This window comes from Leptonychotes weddellii, chromosome 14 (assembly GCF_054177405.1).
Source record: "Leptonychotes weddellii isolate Sample4059 chromosome 14, ASM5417740v2, whole genome shotgun sequence".
Lineage (NCBI taxonomy): Eukaryota > Metazoa > Chordata > Mammalia > Carnivora > Phocidae > Leptonychotes > Leptonychotes weddellii.
The window spans coordinates 60245386-60270508 of NC_138382.1; the positions used below are offsets into that span (position 1 = coordinate 60245386).

Consider the following 25123-nt stretch of genomic DNA (forward strand, 5'->3'; position numbering starts at 1 on the left):
AAAAAAAAGAATTAGTTCACTGGAGCTGGAGGCTACTTTGATGAAAAGTAATCCAGAATTGGAACCCATAACCATCAGTTTAACATTCTTGAATTCATTTTTATATGGATAATAATAACATATATTAAGTGATCACTATGTGCCAGACTCTCTTCTAAGCACTTTACATACAAACATTCATTTATTCATTCTACAAATATCTACTGATTATCTCCTGGGCGTCAGGCACTATTCTAGGCATAATGGATACAAGAACAAACAAAACAAGCAAAATAAGTCAGTCAGATTAAGACAAATACCATATGATTACACTCATGTGTGGAATTTAAGAAACAAAACAGACAAACATAGGGAAAGGGAAGGAAAAATAAGATGAAAACTGAGAGGGAGGCAAACCATAAGAGACAGTGAACTCTAGGAAACAAACTCAGGGTTGCTGGAGGGGAGGTGGGTGGGGGGATGGGGGTAACTGAGTGATGGGCATTAAGGAGAGCACTTGATGTAATGAGCACTGGGTGTTGTATACAACTGATGAATCACTAAATTCTACCTCTGAAACTAATAAAAAAATAAAGTAATATTTTCAAAAAACAAAACAAAACAAGTGAAGCTCCCTGCCCTCAAAGAGCTTCCATTATGGTGGGGAAAGACAATAAAATAAAACAAATAGGAGAATATTCTATGCAGACAGTGTCAAATACTGTGGGAAAATAAGACAGAATGTACAATCTTAGGAGAAAGATTCCATTCTCAATAGAGTGGTCAAGGAAGCCTCATTTAAGTGAAGACATTTGAGCTAAGATCTGAAGGAGCTGAGGAGGAGGCTATGTAAATAACTAGGGGAAGAACCCTGGGGAAAGTCTCTAAGATAACATTGCACAAGGTATGTCAGAGGAATAGCAAGTAGGTCAGTGTGACCAGAGGTGAGTGAGCAAAGAGGAAAGAAGTAAGGGGTGAGTTTAGGAATTATGGATCATATAAGCTTATGCAGAGCATTGGAACAACTTTGGCTTTTATTTGAGTGGGATAGGATGCCATTTTAGGTCTCTTTATATTATCTGTTTTCCTGCTGACTCTTACTCATTGTGCTTTGTTTCCTTGTGTGCCTAAACATCTTTGACTACATGCTGTTCATTGTTTAGGGGGGAAAAAAAGGTCAGGGATTAATCTGAGGTCCAGATAAAGATACTTCTCTCCAGAAAGAATTTTTGTTTATTTCTGCCAAGGACCAGAGACAACAGCTTATCTTGGATCATCTTAAACCTAGTTCAAGGTTTGAAGCTCCTTGGTCATCCCAGATAATTATAACACAGCCTGCAATGCTATGTGGGCTATTTCACTTGTAGTTCACATTGATAACCTCCCTGATATCTGGTTCTTTGAGATTTTGGTTTATTGTATCTCTTATTAGACTTCTCATCTTTATGGAACCTGAGTTTTGATTTCTGTCTCCTTACTCCTCAAAGGAAACAAATTTTTCTGGGTTGGAAAAATGTCTTAGTGAGAATAAAAGTTTCTAAATTTGTTATATCTGGTAAAAACATTTTTCCAGAATTTTAATTTTTTTCAGCGTGAGAATTGGTTTGATAACCCAGCTGACCAATATCGGAAATAAGACTCTTTCGTGGATTATTGTCATAATTATATTTTATAGACTTTAACCACTTGTCTATGTTTGGTTTGAATTCGGTCCCTAGTTTCTTTATGAGGTTAAAGATGTTTATTTTAATCTTAATTTAACAAATGTTTTTAACATAAGTATGTTAGATTCAATAAAATGCTTTGTCATTAATTATTTTAACTTTGTGACGAACATGTAATTTTTCACTTTAAATTGGAAAGTTTCCTTTTCATTCTTTAAAAATGCCGCTCTTTTTTTTGTGTTCTTTCAATTTGCTGTAATTTTCCTTAGGATCATTGCATCTATTTTCAAAAATGGGAATACTCTAGTTTTTTTGGGCTATCATGTTCAGGTTTTGTTAACAATATTATGCCAGCCCTACAGAATCAATTGGCAAGTTGATGTACTTTCTTTTGATACAGAACTCAAAGGGAGGAACTTGAGATGCAAATCTCTCTTAAACTCAGGGACATTTTCCTCTGTTGTATCTTTAATAATTGTTTCTCTCTTCTCTACATTTTTTTTCTATGCAGAACATAAAGATTAGGAAGAATGTAGTTGTAATAGAAGTTCATTAGACCTCTATTAAATAAATTTATTTTAAAACTACAATCTTTCTAATCTTTATGTTCTGCATATTTTTGTGGATGGACAGAAGGAGTCCTATGTAACTAGGTAGTCCTAATGTCTACCATAAATATCCCCCACAAGAACCCACTAAAGAAAATCTTATTCACGAGTTCTAGCCCATGGACAGATGCCTCAGTCTAGTGCTATATGCACTCATAATAATTCATAACATTCTTCTGCTACTTTATTGACTCAAAGTCTGCTCCTACTTACAGCCCTGTTATCTGAACTCTAGAATTTTCCATGACTCTATAGGGAAAATTTATCCATTCTCCTCTCAGTGAACTTTAAGGTTTCAGTGACTTGGTTGATATTAATTTTTCTATCAACTCAGTCACATCTCTTTGTATCTTCCAGAAATTGCTGAAAACTTCTGGCCCTTTGATTATGATACCCTTCCACCTTTCTAAAGATTTATTTTTCCTAATTTTAGGTTTGATTTATCTTTTGGGATTTTGGGTAAAGGACAGTTAAACATGTGGGCTGAGATTATCTTTGTAATTCAGGTGCTGAGCATGGCTTGCAATGTATTACAACCTCATTTAATATCTTCTGTTTCTTTTAAGTCTCTTCAGCAGGGTGGGTTCTTTTCTCACCATTGAGGCCTACCCCAAGCAGGCTCTGTGACTTTTCCAGTTCTTTTAGGTGATTTTACATCACAAACACCATCCCAATTTAGTAATTCTGACTGCCTAGCCCTAAGTAATAACCAAAGTTTCCAACTGCAATTCACAGATGCAACCTTTTTTTTTTTTTAAGATTTTATTTTTAAGTAATCTCTCCACCCAATGTGGGGCTCGAACTCACCACACTTGAACACTCTAGATGGAGCCAGCCTACCTTTCTTAAGACAACTGCATGCATGCCACCTGCCTTCCACAACAGTCCTGCAGTTAGCTTCTTCTCTCACACTCATTCACTCTTCCCCTACTTCCTAACTGCTATTTAAGACTCCTACAGGTTTGGGGTTGGAAGAAGGGAGGAGCAGTAATTGAAGTGGAAAAGTTCTAATTTAACTGACACTCTTTTAGGTTGGCTTTCCATCATGGTGCCTGAAAAGTATTTAAAACAACTCTTTCCATCATGGACACATTCATGATTCTTGAGAAATCAAGGGATATTCAAGATGAACCCCAATGACTCATTTTTCCTCAGAGCAGCCATCTCCCTCTTAGCCCCCAATTTGTTAGTTGATAGGAAGTCTTTCTGTGGGGTCCCATCAATGCCCCAAAGAGATCTTTGGGGAAGACAAAATAACTCCAAACCAGATCTTCTATAGAACCTGTATATCCACAAACTCTTAGATCCAGACCACTGAAAAGAGCTACCCCCTTCTTTGCTTCTTCCATTGGAGCTACTATGCAGCCTGCTCTCCCTTCAGATTTTACAGGTGGGTATCAAATGCATCTCTGCTGTGTCAACAAATTGCAGGTGTATCAGGGTCCCCAAGACCACCCTCAAGTTTGATGATTCACTAGAAGGACTCGCAGAACTCAGGAAAGCCATTATCCTTATGGCTATAGTTTATTACAGCGAAAGGATACAGATTAAACTCAGTAGTGGGTAATCAGCTGTTCTCTCCCTGTGGAGTCCCATGGAGAGCACTTAATTCTGCCAGCAATGATGGCAACATGCACAATGTCTTGTACCAAGGAAGCTCACCTAGCCATGGTGTCCAGGGTTTTTCCTGAGGGTCAATTACAAAAGCATGGAGGGTTCACACGAATGACCTTAGCTAGTCTCCAACCTTTCCAAAGGTCAAACTGATACAGTATAGCCTAGAGTCCCTGCTGAACAAAAAGAGCTATTCACCATAATGTGCACTGTAACATAAACTATCTGGCATGGCTCATGGTCTCAGATATACAAAGACACTCTTATGAGGTAGGATTTTCCAAGGGATGAGAGGTTATCTCTTAGAAGCAAGTCAAAGGCCAGTCCTTTCTTTCAAATGTGCAGAGTGTGAGCACCTCAAGTCTACTTTACAGTTAACCCTTTACTACATAGCAGGGGACATATGCCAACCCTCCAGGTGGTCCTTTTGAAGACCCTCTTTCATACCTTAAGGAGATGGGATGCTTTTTAACCAGTCCCTTGGGTGGGGTGAGGATGGTTCTCACTACAGCTAAACAACTCAAACCTTGATGAGTTATCTAAGGGGTTCTCGGCTATTTGCATTTTTCATATCCTTCAGGATAGTCTCTCTTCAACTTTTTAGGATCTTGGTTGCAGTGTCCGTCTGTTGTCGTATTACAATATATTAACAGCAGCATTTTAAAGTAAAAGGAGTGTTCAAAATGAGGAGAAAAAAAGAAAGAGAGGAAAAGAAGGTGAGGAAGGGAAAACACAATAGGACACTAGACACGGGAAGGGAAGTGTGTGGGAAACAAAGCACGTGCCTGTGTGAAAATCTGGTGGATGCTGTATACCAGGAAAAAGATGCCAAATTCTAAGGCTACCTCAACTAATGAAGAGTGTCATCCTGCAATAGCAGCCTCTTTAGGGCTTAAACTCATTTATTATTTTTGTTTTCACTATTGTTTGTGCTAAAGGGTTTTTTCTTTTCTGATAATTGAACAAAACTATTCTCTCATAATTTGTGTTTAAAACTAATTTATCTTGTCTAAGTGCCTACCATGCATCTCTTCAAAATAGAGTCTGTAAACAAAATAATGTTGCTTTATGAGCTTGCTGCTTGAGGGACGACAAATAAGAATAGGTGAAGCATTAGCAGACCTAAGTTGGAAATGGCCCTCTTCAGCGAATGTTCATTGTAGGGAAGTCCACTTGCCTCTGAGACACTGATTTTCCCATGTTTGTAATGACAGAGGTGTCAGGTGGCTAGAGAAAACCATCCCTAATATGACATCAGGGGTACGGGTCTCCCATGTTGTTAAGTTACAGTCAAGAAACCTGTAGTTCCTGTTCTTTAAGCTAATTAAACTTTAAATATCTTTTAAAATTCAAATCTTATTTGGCAGTCTGTTTTGTGGCTCTTCTGTGGAAGCTGCTGTTGTCATCTTTGGCCTCTCAAGGTAGTATAAAGATATGTCCTAAGAAAGCTGGTGGACTGATAGGACTCTACTGATTTGACTTCCTCTGTGAAAACAGGAATAAAGAAAATGGAAAGACACATGCTTTAAAAAAAAATATATCAGTGTTTTCAAAGGCTCATATGAGTTTAGAACTAGAAGATATAGGATTAGTCTCTGTTGGAGTTCGGGAGTAATAAAAAAGTCAGATGGTTCGAATTAGTTTCAGTCTTATTGAGACCCCAAATTAATCATTCAAGATGTAATTCACAAAAAGCAGGAAGCAAAATAGACCCATTGCCTCAGATTCTAAGACAGGAATAAAACGAACTAAGAGTGGCTTTCTTCCAGGAAGAAAGCAAAAGTACATCTGCGGTTCTCATGGTCAGGGAGAGGGTTCTTCTTAGAGCCAACTTTCGGTCGTGGGGATACTACCCACGTCCAACTAGAAACCAAGATGATGTTGCTCGTGCTGACACAAATCACAGGAAATTGAGGCAATCATGGACATTTACTGTACAAGCAGCAAACCAGAAAAGTCTCCTGAGAACAGGGAAGAGCCCACAGTCCTGGTGTTATTTTGGGTGGACTGAACAAACATGAATGCAGAGCTGGGAGCTAACTGGCACAGAATAAAACAGAGTTTGAACTGTGGCTCTCCACTAATGCACTACTAAGAATAATGGGTACTCTAAAGGATGTGAAGGCTCCTTTTCTCCCTGCCTCTGTGAACACATCAACAACCTAAAACCCCACGCAGTTAGAATAAGAGAAACGCTAGCCACGTGCCCCAAAGTGATCAAGAATTATTTTGTTTCCTTCCTACAGAAATGTCATTCATTTTTCATGAAAATTTGTAGTCTTAGGTGAACTTCAGAGTGAGTAGTGATATTCCTTTTGTTTTACAACATTGGTAGTAGTAGTTTCACATGGCTAGAACAGAGCTTACTCTTCTAAAAGAAAATAAACTTGTATTTTGATAACCAGATTTATTTCAAGTTATACTGATAATATCTCCATTATTTTGGTATTCAAATAAAAAATGTAGAAAAATTACATGTCTCTCTTGTTTTTCCAATTATAGTTTCTAAAATATTTTAAAAGTTGAATCATTTTAATTTGTTAAAAGAACTTTATAAAAGTAAATAACCAAATTATCTATGTTAAAGATTGTGCTTTTGAATTTTCTCAAAGGGAGGCTCACCTTTATTTTACCCATATTTTTAAAAGGTAGTATTTTTGGTTCAGAGTACATGAGCTTTGGAGTCATCTTACTGTGTAAATTAAAATAATTACATATATCAGCTGGAAAATATTATGTGGAATATTGCAGCAGTCAGACTGAAAGAGGTCAAGATTTATGGTGATGTTGATCAGAAACAGTATGGAAAATTTTCTCAGTCTGTTATCCCTTTTTCTATGACGAATTGACATACATTATTGTATCTCCCTAAACATGGACGCTTCTGGGCCATACCCTACAGCTCCAGGTATTCTCAGCAAGCTGAAACTATGTGTAACACAAAGCCATCAGAGGTCTTTCTATGCCAACGTCAAGTCATGATGAAGTTACAAGATTATCCATAACTGTGATCAGATTCTCTCAAACCAGCATTATTAATGTACTAATGATACATAAAAATATTCTACAGGTCAATACTAGTTTGCCACTTTCAAAAAAGCTTTTACACACATTATCTCAAGTGTAAATAAGTATGCCTATTTATGATAGAGTTTTCTATTTGACTGCCTCTTTTTGAGGTCACTCTCTCAGAAAGAGAACCTACATACAGAGCAGAGAGCTGTTTATCCAGCTCCTTCAGGTCAGTATGGCTGAGTGACTTGCAGAAAATAACATACTTACTATAAATACCAGATATAGTCACCTCAATTAAGTACTCGGTTTTGCCTAGGCATACCTTGGTCAAAACTCAGTAATAATCTGAACCTGAGGGGCAAAAAGATCAAAACGGAGGGCAAAGGATTGTTTTTATTTTTAGGTCATCAAAAAATACTAAACTGTTGGTCAGGATGATCCATAAAGAAAGAAAAACAAATTCAAACTATGACTAACAAGGCCTGCTGTGCATGAGTCACAAACTGAATCAAGCAAGGCCTCTGGAAACAGGAAGAAAAGCATCTAGGAGCCACATCATAATCAAGCAATGAGCCTTGTAACTTGTTGGTGTCTTCACTGAACTATTTCAATACCTTGATGAAGTCCAGAAGAGAGGTCAGCCAGTCTAAAACTCAACCTCTTCCCTACCAAGAATGTTCTCGGTGACCTTGAAGAGGAGTGTAGGAATGACTTTCTTAGGTGTGAACATGAAAATAGTGCTAGTTTAGTCAACCTTGGGGGATGACTCATTCCCCAATTGTGTCCTAGGCATTACGCTGACCTACTTCCTGAAGGTGGGATTAACTTTGCAAAGGGGGAAGGTAATTGTTCTATAGATTTCACTTCTATAAACTGGAAAGGGATTGTATTTATAAATGAAATATCCCAATAGCATACATCGTGTTGACTGAGCATAGAAGTTTGAGGCCTTTAGCTTTTCTCTCCATGGTTGCTTTGTTACTAAAATTCAGGAGAGACCAAATTGTATTTCAAAATGTTCCATCTTTACTATCTCACTTGGAGATTCAAATCCATAAGAGGATGTGCTTCTGATAAATACAATAATGACGAATCCTATCTGAATTCCCAACTGAGTGTATGTCTCTTGAAGAAATTTTTCTCTCTGCCTTGTCAATTTCTCACAAAGTCCAAGCTGTTTATCTGGGGAAACCACCATAATACTTTATCTGACTTAAATTGATGCTTACATGAAGTTTTTATCATAAGGATTGAAACTAGTAGTACAGGGAAGGAATAAAAAGACAAAGACAAACTTCCCCGCTTAATAGCTACAGAGAGTGCTTGGATCCAAGACCAGCCAGCCACCTGGCAGCAGAAAGAAGCAAGCTGGTTTAACCCCGGGGCTTCCCCTCCCCTTGTTAGTCTAACTGTGAAAACAGGCAAAAGAACAAAATAACCGGCTCCAAATCTCTTATTCCCAGCCTCGTTCCCTACCATGGGACAGAGAGAGATCCTTCAAGGCCACTCCTCCGAGATAAGGTCAAGGTGAATCATGGCCTGATTCCCTGGTTGTCATTCCATTCAAATTTCCCTCAAATTGGCATTTTCCCCTCATACAGTGACGATTAAAGAATAATTATCATAACCAGAGTACAAATTCTAACTCTGCAACCTCATAGAAAGTGCTGGGCAGCTGTCTTTCCCACAGAGCTGAAAGGATGATGACTAACACATAAATTAACCTGCCAGTTGGGTGCTAATATTGCATTGATATCCTGGCTCTTCAAGGACATTTGATTTTCTGATTTAAATGGTACGGCATGATCTATGTCATGCCTCAGAAACAGAATTGGCTTTATAACCATTTTTCTTCATAACCGTCCATCCATCTGGTGTGCATTTGTGGGGAACTGAACAGGAGTTAACCATTTCGTAATGCTCACAAGTCTGCGGGTTGTCTGGGTGGTTTTGCTGATTTGGGAGATGATTTCGTGATCTTGGCTGATCTAGTTCCTGTGATTGGCACACTGACTGGGGGCTAGTCGATCTAGAATGGCCTCACTTGTCTATCTGGCAGCTGTTCTTGGCTCCCAGCTGGGGCAGTGGGGCTAATTGGGCCATGCATGCCTCCTCCTCCAGCAGGCTAGCTCTGGGTTGGTCACAGGAGGTCACAGGTTCCAAGAGCAACAAAAAAGTAAGCCACAATGTGCAAGACTTTCACGAGTCTGTTTCTGATTTTCTAAAACAAGTACAAGGCCAGTTTAGATTCAAAGCATAGAGAGAGATGCTACCTCTTGGGGGAAGAGCTACAAAGCTTCATTGCAAGGTCATGGGCATAAGGAAGGAAAAGGTTTTGACTATTTTTGCAATCTACCACATGCCCTTTGACCATAATTTTGATACTTTTTCTTTCAAGTCAACTGATACAGCAGATTAGGAAATCCCTGACCTAAATCTATCCATTTTTTTTCCTTGACTCCACCAGGTTTCTTCTGGGTCCATTCAAGAAAGTGTGAAAGACCGAGTGATTGACTCAAGATTGCAGCTGTTTATCACTAAGCCAGGACTCTTCACATGCATAGCTACTAATAAGCATGGAGATAAATTCAGCACTGCAAAGGCTGCAGCCACCATCAGCATAGCAGGTAGGATGGATTTTCACAACCGCATTGCTCCAGGAGAGGGGAGAGTTGGCACTATGCCACATCTCATTTGAGGGAAAATCTTTTTTCTTTTATTTCTTACTCCAGTCCCCTTTGGGTGATTTCTTCCTCCTTGAGGACACACCAGCGGTTGATCTAGATAATTGATCTTGGGTGATTTATTGCCTCAAAAACGAAATCCTCCAATACCTGTCCCCATGATGGGTAACAGCTTCTAGAAGTTCATTTCTATTTCTTTTCTCTCCCTCCCTTTCTTCCTCTTTTTTAACCTTCCTCCTTCCTTTCTTCCTTTTCTTCTCTTTTTCCATTTCTTTCCTTTCCTTCCTCTCTCTCTCTTTCCTCCTCCTCTTTTTTTTCTTTCATGGGGCTAATCACACTTTCCAGGGCTCTCAAAGAGTAACTTGGCAGACACTTAACATGGTTGTGCCAATTTCTGCATGGCTCTTTCTTGAGGGCATTTTTACTTATGAGTATTTGATCTACTTTGTGGTCTTTCCCTTTCCTGTTTCAGGAAAGTGATAGCAGGACTTACAGGTGTTTTCAAGGAAAAGAGCTGACATACGGATTTCTAGGATATTTGTGTTGAGTTATAAAGGTTTATTTTTAAAATGTAAATGCCCCAAAGCCTTCTGAGAACATTTGTGGAATTCCTAGAGATGGAAATAATCCCTGTATCAGGAAATGCCAGGCATGCTATACTCATAATATGTCTACTGCCCAAGGGTCAGCAGAGATGCTTGGCTCACATGTGAGGCAAGCACTGGTAGAACCTGTGCCCAGGGCCAGCTCCCCAGATCCTGCTATGTCTTATTACCATGCCACTTCTTTGATCTTCCATGATGGGGAAATTCCTAGTAATGATTGTGATTTTAATATGAGATGAATAGAGACCACAGAGAAATACATAGGGAGCACTGGACAAGGCTGGCCTTCTAAAGCATGCCTTTGAAGGAAGGAGAAGATTCTAAAACTAAGGATTCCTTCAACCTGCTTCTCCAGGGATCTATCTACTTATAGTACCTTGAGATATCATATCAATTATTCTAGAATTTCCACTGATGAGAAATCATTTCTCCTAGAGAATGGTGAGAATTCTAAAAGTGAATTCAACTCAATATAACAAATAATAATAAAACAATTATTGCTTACATAGTACCTTGTTGTTGATAAAAGACTCTTACATGCATTTATTAAATACTAGATTCAGGCCATCATTAGGTAGAATAAAGGATGCAAACTTAAGTAACAAATGAGATCATTAACAATGGAGTCCCTGCCTTCCAGGGACTGTCAATCTAGAAAGGAAGTCAGCCAGCCATATACATTATGGCACAGACTATGTTCTACTGCAGAAGCACAGACGAAGAAAACAGCAAGCTGTTGGCAAGCTTAGAGCATGATGGCGATAGAGAAAACATGATGGTGAGATAGAGAACAGGAAGAAAGGTTTGAAATGTGGGCTCTGGCCAGGTTATGAACAGCCTGAGTAGGTTGAATGTATTCTTCAATCAGTGGGAAGTCATCTAATTATTTTAGAGGAGAGAAGTGATATGGTCAGATATATGCATTATCAAATTAGCAGATGTTGGGTGTAAAAGACTGGGAGGCATGGCATGCAGTCAGGAGGCTATCCCAGGAGTCTAGAAAAGTAATGAAGGTCTGAACGACAAGTGCAGCAATTGGTCCAGAGAGAAGGGGAGAGATTCAGGTGACCTGTCAGGATAGAAACGATAGGACTTGAGAGGTGCCTGGGTGGCTCTGTCGGTTAAGGGTCCAACTCTTGATTTTGGCTCAGGTCATGATCTCAGGGTTATGGGATTCTCTCTCTCCCTCCTCCCCCTGCCCTTCCTCTACCTCTCTGTCTTAAAAAAAAGGGGGGATAGGATTTGAATGTGCTAGAATGTAGCAGTGTAGTAGATATGAGAGTTTGAGGAAGGTGTCTAGAACAAATAATAACAGATAAAACAAAATAGAAGATTTAAAAAAATTAAAATTTTTAATGCCTTTGAATAACCTGGAATTATTCTAGTTTCACTATCTTATGTTTTATTTGATATCTGATCAGCGACCAATGTTAAATAAGTAAATACCTATTTACAGTATCTATCCATCCTTTCCTCCATCTATTTAGATAATGTGCGTGTGTGCGTGTGTGTGTGTGTGTGTGTGTGTAGAGAGAGAGAAAAACATCTACATATGAATACTCAAATCCAAGAAAATAAACTGATTTAATCTAGTTTAACCTACAGCTCCTCAGGGTGAAAGAGAAAAATTAATGTTGCGAATCTTAAGAGCATTTCATTTTAGGTAATTATTCAGTCCTTTACGTATTAATTCCCTGCCAGGGCTTTTCCTCCCCTTCCGCCCCTCTCCCCTAGATGGCAGGGGAAAAGGGACTTGGATACATGCAGTGGTGACCTCTGGAACAAACCCCTACCCCATTCTCTGGTGAAGTCTACAGCTGGAGAACTTGTGATCTCATCTCTTGGCTTTGTTAGGACCCAGAGGATGCCCCTGGCTGGCTCAACACCTTTGAGGCTCGTCCTGTAACAGCGAAGGCATCTCCATCTGGGTCACATCCTTCATCAAAGCCCTCTCTAGAGTCTACTTTGCAACCTCTGCAACTCAGTCACTCTGTCTCTCCCTATGAAGGCAGGCCTGCTGAATTCCAAGTCGGCTCCTTCCTTATCCCTCATGGGGCCTGAAGTAACTTCTGGATCACTTTCATGTTATGCATAATCCATTTGTTATACAAAATCCAAGAGAGATTCAGACCTATTGACCTATTGACCCAGTTCTGCTGTCTACCCAACCACGTCATGCTACCATTTTTATATTAATGTGGCCATCCCATGTCAGAGTAAGGAACGCCTATAAGGTTCCTTGCGTCTAGAGTTCCAAATAAGAAGAAGAGAAAAGTCCCTTTGCTTTGGCTTTTTCCTTAATTTATACCTCTCCTCTAGGATTTTGGTCCAGAGAAAGGAATCTATAAAATGTATATCCGAATTCTTATTTCCTCTACCTTCCTCCTTTACACAACATACCAAGTGGGAGAGACTCCCCGTCTAGTGCAGCAACCCTCAGAGGGCCTACCATCTTAAATACAAAGATGAGTGTGAAGTCAGTGCTATGGCAATAAAGAAGGAGAACCTAATATAATGGGTATATTTACATCACACCAAGGCAGATTCATTGCATGGACACGATCTTCAAGATGCCGAAATGACTACAGAGCATGACTGCCACCATATTGTATGCAGCAACATCACCCCTTCATCCCTGACCTAGCTGATCTAACTCCATTAATAAATGGAATATACCAACAGTGGAGGCTGTAATACTAAAAAAGTAATGGTATCTTCTGGTGGTAGAAAGAACCTTAAGTTATGGCAAGCAGCATAGAAAGGCATGCCTTTCTATGGAGGGAGAAGTGGTCTTAGGCATCAACTCTGAGAAAAGACCAGAGTGAGGCAATGGTAGCCTGGGGGAAAATAGCAGTAGCACTGGCATGGGGAAAAAGATGGTAGAAGTAATGCAAGAACCGGTATATAGCAGCAGAGAGGACCTGAAATCTCCTGCAGCAGCAAGGTGAATACAGATGAAGAGCAGTGACCTCAGTAAGGGCAATGGTCAGGTAGGCTGGAACCAGCAATAACTTGACTTTCGCCAATGGGCCCAGCAATACATATTTAGCAAGTGTTAGGAGCTGTATGTGAACCAATAAATGTGAATCCTTCTGCACATGGAAAAAATTGTTACTAAGATGAATGAAGAAAGACTCCCTTAAGGAACTAATTCATAAAAAGCTATGGGATCCTTTTGTTTATCCCCTGATCAGTTTTTCCTGTTGGATCTCACAGACTTTGAGGCCTGAAGCTCCCCTACTTTTCCTAAAATTTCCCCAGTAGATCTAATGAGGGTGTCTCATGAGTGCAATGGAGTAAGACCTCTGAACCCCATGAGACATCTGCCATTTACTCTTCCTCTCCTTGACCCATTCTTTTCCATTAAATCTGCTAGATGCCTCACAATGTTTCCAGTGCCATCAGTGAGGAAATTGCCTCCCAATGCTGAGGTGCTCCCTGAGGCAATATTCCAGGAAAGTGAGGTCACATTGGTGAAAACAAGATCCATGGAGCCACTTAATTCAGAATCATTTTAAAGAAGCATGGTCTTATGCTCCTGAGACCTCCCAGGGCTTGGATATGGCATCTGCTTTCTCCATTTTAATTTCAGCCCCTCTCTCCTTTGGCCTCTGATGGCCTCAGAAGTCCAGAGTTTTGAGTCAGACATGGTGACTCCTCTTGACATTCTGGCAATGCTTCCTTACCCCAAACTCTCCTTTCTCTCCTTTCAGTCATCCCCATCCTCCCCTAGTGTTCTGTAGTCAACAGCCTCCTTTGTCACATTCTCTGTGTTTCACTTTGAAGCTTTTACTCCATCTGTTTATTTACTCATCCCAGCAGGAAAACTGGAAATGGAAAAATCTGGTCTAGTGCTTAGGATTAGGTCTAATGATATTTCTAGTGTTTGAAGGAAAACAAAAAATAAAGATCAGCCTTCATTTTCCCAAAACTCTTCCATGTGTATGCCCAAATCCTTATGCATTGTTTGAGAAATGTGATATACTTCTTTCTCACTCATTTACATTTGCTGTTAGTCATCAAAAGGAGTCAGGAAAATTTTGGAACCTCTCCTTATGAACCAGGAAGTTGCATTTCCTTCCAGCCACAACCTTGAAAGGTTCAAGTTGCAATTTAAAATCACCAGGATACTGGGTATTTGGCCAGGTGCCTTCTCTTTGTCATTAGAACCCTAGGCTCTGTGACAGAGACCAGCAAGACAGCCCATGATCCCTGTAATGAGCATAATTCTGGAAGAGCCAGATGCCACCAAAATAGGCATCAGTACTAATTGTACCAAACATTTAAAGAAGAATTAACACCAATTCTTCTCATACTCTTCCAAAAATTGAACAGTGGGGGAACACTCCCAAACTCATTTTATGAGGCCAGCATTACCCTGATACCAAAGCCAGATAAGGATATCACAAGAAGAGAAAACTACAGACCACTTTCCCTGATGAATGCAGATGCAAAAATTCTCAACAAAATATTAGCAAGCCAAATTCAACATCATATTAAAAAGAGCACTTATCATGATCAAGTGGGATTGATCCCTGGGATGCAAGGATGGTTCAACATACACAAATAAATAAATGTGATACAACACATCAATAGAATGAAAGATAAAAATCATATGATCATCTCAATAGATGCCAAAAAGCATTTGAAAAAATGCTACATCCTTTCATGACAAAAATGTTCAACAAACTGGGTATAGAAAGAACATTCCTCAACACAATAAAGGCCATATATGACAAACCCACAGCCAACATCATACTCAATGGTGAAAGGCTGAAAACTTTTCCTTTAAGATCAGTAACAAGACAAGGGTGCCCACTCTCACCACTACTCTTCAACATAGTACTGGAAGTCCTAGCCCGAGCAATTGGGCAATAAAAAGAAATAAAAGGCATCCAAACTGAAAAGGAAGAAGTAAAATTGTCTGTTTGCAGATGATATGATCTTATATATAGAAGATCCTAGGAACTCTACAAAAAAACCACTAGAACTAATCAACAAATCCAGTAAAGTTGCAGCATACAAAATCAACATACAGAAATCAGTTGTGTTTTTATACACTAACAACAAAACATCTAAGAAACAAAGAAAATCATCCCATTTATAATAGCATCAAAAACAATAAGATACTGAGGAATAAGTTTCACTGAGAAGGTAAAAGATCTGTATGTTGAAAACTAAAAGATTTTATGAAAAAAAATCAAAGACACAAATAAATGAAAAGATATCCTGTTTCATGGATAAGAACTAATACTGTTAAAATTCCCATATCACTCAAAGCAAGCTACAGATTCAGTGCAATACCTATTAATATTCCCATGGCATTTTTCACAGAAACAGAACAAACAATTCTAAAATTCGTACGGAAGCATAAAAGATTGTGAACAACCAAAGCAATCCTGAGGATGAAGAATAAAGCTGGAGGCATCACACTTCCTAACTTCAAACTATATTACAAAGCTTCTATAGGAATCAAAATAGTATAGAATTATCAAAAAAACAAACTATAGACCAATGGAACTGAATGAAGAGCCTAGAAATAAACTCACATGTATATGGTCAATTAATTTACAGCAAAGGAGCCAAGAATACACAATGGGGAAAGAACAGTCTTTTCAATAAATGGTCCTGGAAAAACTGGATAACCATACAAAAGAATAGAACTGGACTCCTCCTATCTTCCACCATACACAAAAAGCAACTCAAAATTGATTAAAGTCCTAAACATAAGACCTGAAACCATAAAACTCCTAGAAGAAAACATAAGCAATGAGTTTGACATCAGTCTTGGTGATGATTTTTTTTGGATATGACACCAAAAGCACAAGCCACAAAAACAAAAATAAACAAATGGGATTACATCAAACTAAAAAGCTACTGCCCAGCAAAGGAAACCATCCACAAAATGCAAAGGCTTCCTATGAAATGGGAGAAAATATTCTCAAATTGCATACCTGAGAAGGGGCTAATATCCAAAGTACATAAAGAGCTCATATAACTCAAAAGCAAAAAGACAATCCAATTTTTAAAAAAAATGAAGAGAGGATCTGAACAGACATTTTTTTTCTAAAGAAGACATACAAATGGCCAACAGGTGCATGAAAAGGTGCTCAACATCACTAATCATCAGAGAAATGCAAATCAAAACCACAATGAGATATTACCTTATAACTGGATGACTATCAAAAAAAAAAAGACAAGAGTTAATAAATGTTGGCAAGGATGTGGAGAAAAGGAAACCCTTGCACACTGTTGGTGGGAATGTAAATTGGTTCAGCCACTGTGGAAAACAGTATGGAGTCCTTAAGAAATTAAAAATAGAAATGCTATATGATCCAGCAATTCCACTTCAGGATATTTATCCAAAGGAGATGAAAATAGGATATTGAAGAGGTATCTGCACCCTCACGTTTGTTGCAGCATTATTCACAATATATCGAAACAATAGATACTAGTTACAAGATATGGAAACAACCTAAGTTTCTGTCAACAAACAAATGGATAAAGAAGATGTGATATATATAAAATACCTCACTGTATATCTTACAGCATCTCATATACATATATACATACAATGTGATATTATTCAACAATGATGAAGAAGGAAATCTGGCCATTTGTGACATGGATGAAACTTGAGGCCATTATGGTAAGTGAAATAAATCAGACAGAGAAAGACAGATATGTATGATATCACTCATGTGTGGAATCTGAAAAAGTCTAACTCATAGAAACACAGAGGACAGTGGTAGTTACCCCATGCTGCGTGGTGGGGGAAATGGAGAGATGTTGGTCAAAGGGCACAAACTTCCAGTTATAAGATGAATAAGTTCTGGGAATCTTTGTCCATATGGTAATTATAGTTAATAACACTGTATTATATACTTGAAAGTTGCTATGAGAATAGATCTTAAATGTCCTCACCACAAAAAAGAAATGGTAATTATGAGACATGATGGAGGTGTTAGCTAATGCTAAGCCGGTAATCATTTTGCATTATATAAGTGTATACCTTAAACTTACACAACGTTATAATTATATCTCAGTAAAGCTAGCAAAAAAAAAAAAAAGACAAAGGGATGCAGCAGAGGAAAAGTTTGTATTTCCCATTCTCAGTGGCATTAATAGGTCCTTCCTGGAAGACTGAGGTTCAGAGTTCCACCTACTCTTATCCAGTTGGAGAGTACAGGAATGAGTCTATACTCCAACATAAGCCAGTCATTCCACCAACACTCCCACCATCTACAATGCTTCTTCTTTGACCTCAGGATCTGGGGCTTCCGGTCACTAAATTTAAAACTCAAATGAATATATGCAGCATAACCAAAAATGGGCGTAGGGAGGGATCTAACGTAGTAGTATTGGTGTTCCCCACCCCTCCAATGGACCACATATTTTAAGCATTGATAGTTCACACTATTACCAAAAAACAACAACAACAAAAAAAACAGAAGTTTGAATTCTATTTTCACAATCGACATAGCTAATTGAACGTACTGCCCTGTTTCACGGTCTCTCTCATGTCTGATAGTCACACTCCCTCGTCCCTGACATGCTCTTTCCAGTTCTGAGAACACGTGGGGATGCATCAGAAGCACACAACCAACTTTACCACCCAGTGCTTCAGCCGGGACAGGTAGAGTGCTCTTACCAACAAAACAGACGCTGTCCCCGGCTGTTTCATGGTGGCTTTATCTGGTTTCAAATTGATTAAAGGCATTTGTTTTTGTTTGAAACGAAAGGGAAAAGAATAAATGAGTAACAGCCAGTAGCCACCCTAAATTGCTATCAACTGTTCTGCAGTGAAGCCGAAGAGGGAAGCATTCTTTTTTACAATCAGGCAGCTTTCCCATATTAAAGTTACTGTGTGTTTTAGAAGACAGCCAGAGTTTTACTGGCTTTTCCAGATAATTGTAAAGATACTACACGTATTCCAAAAAAACAAACAAACAAAAAAAAAACAAAAAAAAGATACTACACGTATCGAGGACGGTTGGCAATTTTTGGAATCTTAAAAAAATCTAGTTTTGAGATCAAAGCACTTGTTTATAATTGCAACGTTCTTGGACCCTTCCCTGGCTCCCCACCCTCCCTCCAGAAGCAAACGCAACTGGAAGAATTTCTGTCAGAAACACATGGAAGCCCTCTGATTCTCTTACTATTTTTGACACATCCAGGCACCCTTAAATTAGTCTCATTTTTCTTTCCCTACTCATCCTTGAAATAGAAGCCTATCTAAGCTTATTATCTCCTCCCAAATACTATGGCTGGGTTCTCTTTGGCACTGGCACATCTTCATGGTATTGAACCCTCTTTTTACATCTTAAATTGAGATATATAACCTTGGCCTCCTGGTATTTCAACAGGTTTCTCTGCTCAGCTGCTATGAGAACCTGCCTTTACCCCTCCAAATTATAGACCATTTTCTCTAGAAGAATCTCCCGATGTCTCCTTTCATCTTTTCTATCTGCACAGTGGCAGAATGGTCTTGTAGCTTGGGTCCTGTGGGTGCTTTATATAGGTTGGTTTCTCATCTTTAGGCTTGTTTTCATGCTACAAAGTGCCTTGGTGGCTAATGGAGGGGAATTTGGAGCTTTGACACTACCTGGGCTGATGATGCCAATGATGGACCCAGGTTGAAAAGAACACAGTTCCTGCAGACTCTCAGTTTTCTCTTAACTTTACCTCCTCCAAATCTGCCTGTTAATGCAGTGTCTGGCCTCCTAACCAAAGAGAACTTTCCAGAAACTTAAGAAGTAGAGATATCAAAGCTATCTCTTGCAAATCTGAAGATTAAAATGTACTAACTTTTTTTTCTTTTCCCCTTTAATGTGATTTCCTGTGGGAACTTCCTCTCCTGTTAACAGAATGGAGGTAAGATAGCACTGTGACATCAATGTTTTGTTGTGGTGGTTTTTGTCTGACCTGCCCTTTATTGCTATTTGCTGAGTACTGTAATCTTTCAAAAACTTTCTAATTTCTAATCCTTTTCATACTCTTACAAGATGATAAGATAGGTCATCTATTGAATACTTACTGTGTATGAGACACTGTGCTAAGAGCTTTACATGCATTATTTAAATTTATCCTCAGGACATCCATATGAAACAGGTACTATTATTATCTCTATTGTACAGAAAAGAAACTAAGAGTTTTCTTTGAAATGGAGAGTTCCAGTGACTTACACAAAGGGTAAGTGATAGGCTTGGAAACTGAACCCAGAACTGACTACCCAATTTTCCCTCATAACTTTATCTTGTAGATAAGAAAGTGTTACATTGTAATATAACATTTTGCAACGTACAGTGTTTTATTTTCAGTAAAAATGACTTTCATAAAAAACCTACGAAGTGTCATAACTGTTTTTACCTAATTTTACAAGCAATGAAACTGAGATTCAGAATGATTAAGTAGGTAATAACAGTAACAATGACAATAGCAGCTAAGTTTGTGGTACATTTATGATCACCATTTTTCTCACTTTAACATTTCAGTGACTTTATGGGGCAAGACCTATTATCATCCCTATTTTTTAATATGAGGAACCTGATGCACTAGGAGTTGCCCAGACCACACAGCTTGCAAACTATCAAACCTCAATCTGAGCTCAGGTAGACAGACTCAAAAACTCAGATTTGATAACTACTGCACTAACCCAGATAGCAGAGTAACTGAGCGGGACCTAGAACTCCAACCACTGAGTCTAATTCCATGGAATAAAGTAATTCATCGCATAAGAAAATTTGGTTAATTCTTAATATTGTGCCAATTCATGCAGCTTTGATGCATTCATTCACTTACCACAGTTCTTTTTTTTTTTAAGAGTTTATTTATTTGAGAGAGTGAGAGATTGAAAGCACAAGCAGTGGGGAGGGGGAGAGGGAGAAGGAGACTACCGCTGAGCAGGGAGCTTGATGCGGGACAGGATCCCAGGACTCTGGGATCATGACCTGAGCCGAAGGCAGACGCTTAACTGACTGAGCCACCCAGGCATCCCCACTTATCACAGTTCTAAGAGACAGTCCTGTCCTCAAGGACTCTACAGTGAAACTGAGTATCTACCGAACAGATACACAACCTAAATGTGGTAAAAGTTAAATTAAAATGTAGGCCGCCAAGAAAAGAGATGCCATCTTTCCCTCACATGCCATTCAGCACTCCTGTCCTTCCAATGCATTTTTAAACCACTCACTCTATTTCTGGCACTATATTGGAAAGCAGAAAAGCTGTTTTAACTTGTATGTATTCACTGCCCCCAAGTAATTTACATTTTACTAGGTGCACATGTACACACACAACATAATAATGGAAGCATGGACAAAATCCAAGGACTCAAGGACAGAAACAGATCACTCAAATGCAAGTAAATGCAAATTTCTGGCACTATATTGGAAAGCAGAAAAGTTGTGTTTTGGTTTTTTTTAAGATTTTATTTATTTATTTGACAGAGAGAGAGAGAAAGCACAAGTAGGCAGAGAGGCAGGCAGAGGGAGAGGGAGAAGCAGGCTCTCCACTGAGCAGGGAGCCCGATGTGGGGCTCGATCCCAGGACTCTGGGATCACGACTCGAGCTGAAGGCAGCCGCTCAACCGACTGAGCCACCCAGGCGCCCCAGCAGAAAAGTTGTTTTAACTTGTATGTATTCACTGCCCCCAAGTAATTTACATTTTACTAGGTGCACATGGACACACACAACATAATAATGGAAGCATGGACAAAGTCCAAGGACTCAAGGTCAGAAACTGATCACTCAAATGCAAGTAAATGCAAATGAGAAATCAAAAACCCATTAGTAGTCAGTACACTAAAAAAAACCCACACAGTTTTTCACTTGTGATAACACGAGCACTCTCAAACCGCTGGTAGAGAGGAAACTGCTATAACCTCTCTAAATAGCATTTGGCAGTTTTTATTAGGAGCCTTAGGATCATTGTATCTACTGATTGGCTAAATCCAGTTTTAATAATCTATGTTAAGGAAATAATAAGTGTATGAACAACAAAATTGAAAACAACACCATATTTATTAACAAAATTTATGAGCAATGTCAGTATCTACCAATAAGGGAAATTGGTGTGATTAAAAACCATGCTTTTGAAAAATATAATAGCACAGGCAAATGTTCAATTATATTAATTCTCATTAATTATATTATTAATAATGCTTATAATCATACTAAATAAAAATGCAGGATACAAAAGTACATTGACAGAATAATTCTAAATATACTGTATATATAACTATATAGTATGTATATACACTATATATAGTATATATAACCTTGTATGTATTATACTCATGTATATACTGATTATAACTGATATATGTACAAATATATACAATATATACAGTGTTTATGTATTTGGCTGATATAATTTTCAAATTTTTTAAAATTAAAAATGTTTTCTTCTTTACATCATCATTTTTTACATCTTTATTTTACACAAAAACTAGGTACTGATTTTAGTCAGAAGAACTACAAGAGATGTTTTTCAGAGGCAACCATGTCCTTGAGGACACTGGGTTTGGCATTTCAGATAAATGACAATCTATGTCTTAGAGCAGGGGTTGGAAACCCTTTTTCCATAAAGGGCCAGATATTAAATATATTTGGCTTTTCATATACAGGCTCCATTGCAGCTGCTCAGCTCTGCTATTACACACAAAAGCAGCCACAGACAATTCATAAATGGCTGAACATGGCTCCGTTCCACTAAAGCATTACTGTGGACACCGAAGCTTGAATTTCATATAATTTTCACTTCTCCTGATTTTTTTCAACCGCTTAAAAATGTAAACACCATTCTTAGCTCACAGGCAGTATAACGACAGGCAGAGGGTGGAACTTGACTTGTGGATTTTATTTGCTGACCCCAGCCTTAGGGAATGAACCGTACACAAAGACAGTAGGCATGGAAGAATAAAAACAATTCCAGTTTGCTTTGGGGATTGGCAGTGTAGAACCCCGTCATCACACTTGCTGGGAAAGCACAGTGGCTGTAGGCAGTTGCTATATAAGGAAAGACCTGTCTGTACAGTAGTCCCCCCTTATCCACGGGTGATACGTTCCAAGACCCCCAGTGGATGCCTGAAACCATGCATAGTACGGAACTCTACAGACACTATAGCTATTATAAAGTTTAATTTATAAATTAGGCATAGGAAGAGATTAACAGTAATAAAACAATAGAACTAATCTAACAATATACTGTAATAAAAGTTGTGAATGTGGCCTCTCAAAATACCATACTGTACTCACCCCTCCTGTGATGATGCAAGATGAGAATATGCTTGCGAGATGAGACAAAGTGAGGTGAGTGATGCAGGTGTTATGACCTAGTGGGAGGCTACCTGTGACCTTCCCACGGTGTGTCAGGAGGAGGAGCCTCTGCCTCTGGACTGTGGCTGACCCAGGGTGACTGAAACCAGGGAAAGCGAAACCGTGGAGAAGGAGCAAGTACTGTGCCAGAGGACAGGTAGAGTTCTCAGGTGCGCCACCCCTAAGGAGGGTGGGAAAAGCTGTGCGAGTTTCCCCTGGAGGCGTGGGGTTGCTTTAACCCAAACCAGCCTCAGCTGGTCGTCTGGATATGCCCTTGGACAAAGTACTATGTGTTCAAAGGGAATAGAGGTCTCCCTCATAGAAACTGCAAGATCACATTGAAAAATGCTCTGCTGGATGTGGTTCATATCTGCTGAAGCACAGAGAAGTAAGAGTAAAAAGTGTAGGGAGAATCCTTTAAATATTCAATTTGACGAAGCAGAGTTGTCTTTTAAGGAGGGACTTGAGATCATATATCCACCGTTGCTGCTAAAAAGAAACACTTTACAGAAAGGAAGGTCAGCCAGGTTTCATTTGTCAGGAGGCAAGAAAGGGACTGGCTCCATGTGCAATATGAACTAGCATTTTTGGAGCTTGTCCGGCAGACCGTTCCAAAATAACCAGCATTCTGTGAACAGATCCCTGTGACCTCTGCCCTGCTGTTCGAAGGACCAGCAGGACCAGCTGCTTCTGGTACTTCTCCACTGGCAGTTCCAAGAACTGTGAGCAGAGGAACCCAACTTCAGTTGGACAGTTCACTTGCAAAAGATAGCAGAAGACACCAGTGGAAGTTCTTTGCATTCATCTTGTCTCCCAGTTTTTGCTGTGAGCTTCTTTTAAATTTTTTAAGTGATAGGGTTAGGAGGATGAGGGACCATGGCCCCATATGCCTCCATGTCTTGCCTCTGAAATTTGATCACTATGAAAAATTAGAGGTTTATGAGTCTGCAAAAGAGGAGAGGAAAAGGAAAAGGAAGTTGTTTAAACTCTGAAAGTGTGACTGGGCAGTCTCTATATATGTATATGTGTATGCATATATATATGTTATATATGTGTGTATATGTAATACATATGTACTTGGCCCTGTATATTTTTTATCTTGTAGAGCTGATCTTAGCATAGATATACTTCCAAGGCTAAGTCTTTAATGCTCCTAGGAACATCACAGAGGCATAGAAAATTAATAAGAACCATACACTTTATATTTTGTCTTTTCCCAGCATGCAACGGCAGAAAGAAGAACCAAAATTACAAACCAAGAGCTCATTTTTATTCAAAACCTATTCTTTTTTTCCTGTTTTCTTCTTTCTTCTTTTACATTATATAGCTACTAAATAAATGAGGACCCAGTACTATCAGGCCAACAGAGGCTGTTCCAAAGATTTTTCTAGGGCATTTATTAAGAAAGGCAGCAGACATACACAAAGAGAGATTGATTATTAATTGTCAATAATCCTTATTTTTTTTTTAAAGATTTTTTATTTATTTATTTATTTGACAGAGAGAGAGAGACACAGCGAGAGAGGGGACACAAGCAGGGGGAGTGGGAGAGGGAGACCAGGCTTCCCGCTGAGCAGGGAGCCCGATGCGGGGCTCGATCCCAGGAACCTGGGATCATGACCCGAGCTGAAGGCAGACGCTCAATGACTGAGCCACCCAGGCGCCCCAATAATCCTTATTTTTGAAGCTATTTTTATTAATTTTTCTTTTGTGTACCTTTTCTGGGTTTTTCTTTTTTTTGCTTGTATTATTAAAGGAAAAATCAATGTTTTTTAATTTAAAAAATACTTATGGAAAAATACAGTCAGTCAATGGTTAACACAGGACAGCAGAACCTGGATGAATAATTCTCAGTTCAGAGGCACTCGGGGAAATATTTAACTTTTACATGATGCAGTTTTTATGTTAAATGAAAAGAATCCCACCTGGTTTTATCTATCCCCCCTTTATACCAAGATATTATATTAATATGTGAGACCATTTAGTCAACCAGTTTGAAGTACTTCTGGTTATTAGATATTATTCTTCAGTTTCTTAAAGTACAGCATCCTTGCCTTTCTTGAACTTTCTTAGTGTTATCACAGACCAGATTTCCCTAAGAGGCTGGGGCGTAAGCTATTTCTCTGGGTTTTTGCTCAACCTTACCTGGCCCAAGTTTTCATGACAGCTTCGTGTTTTCTTATTTGAGGCATTCATTTCTAAAACAAACTACAAACTACAGGTAATGTAATAAAATTCGTATTGGAGGGACACCTGGGTGGCTCAGTCAGTTAAGCATCCGCCTTCGGCTCAGGTCATGATCCAGGATCCTGGGATCGGGTGCCACATTGGGGTCCCTGCTCAGCGGGGAGCCTGCTTCTCCCTCTGCTCGTGCTCTGACAAAGAAATAAAATCTTTTTTAAAAATTAAAAAGAGTAAAAATAAAATAATTCATGTTGGCTAATTAGTAAAAGGCTAGTCTGAATTAGAGGAAGATTCTATATTATGAAACATAATTTCAAAATATGGTATTTCTTGAAAGTTCATCATTTTACCTGATAAGGTACATAAGCTGTATGCCATTTAATAGATTTGAACACTATAGTCAGCCATGGTTTCTAATTCAGGTATCAATTGTTCGGATTCAAATGGGTTCT

At 38.9% G+C, this 25123-nt stretch overlaps 1 protein-coding gene and 1 long non-coding RNA gene across 4 annotated transcripts in view; one reads left to right on the forward strand and one right to left on the reverse strand.

The window, feature by feature from the left end:
• MUSK (muscle associated receptor tyrosine kinase) overlaps positions 1-25123 on the forward strand; it is a 93334-nt gene that overhangs the window by 46038 nt on the left and 22173 nt on the right. For all 3 annotated transcript variants that reach the window (XM_031028338.2, XM_006733479.3, XM_031028340.2), the window contains 2 exons: positions 9348-9507; positions 19037-19043. In XM_031028338.2, the coding sequence (XP_030884198.1) occupies positions 9348-9507; positions 19037-19043 (167 nt within the window). The remainder of the gene's footprint in view (positions 1-9347; positions 9508-19036; positions 19044-25123) is intronic.
• LOC145717097 (uncharacterized) overlaps positions 24311-25123 on the reverse strand; it is a 47319-nt gene continuing 46506 nt past the window's right edge. The window contains exon 4 of the long non-coding RNA XR_014140116.1: positions 24311-24862. This is a non-coding gene — a long non-coding RNA (uncharacterized LOC145717097). The remainder of the gene's footprint in view (positions 24863-25123) is intronic.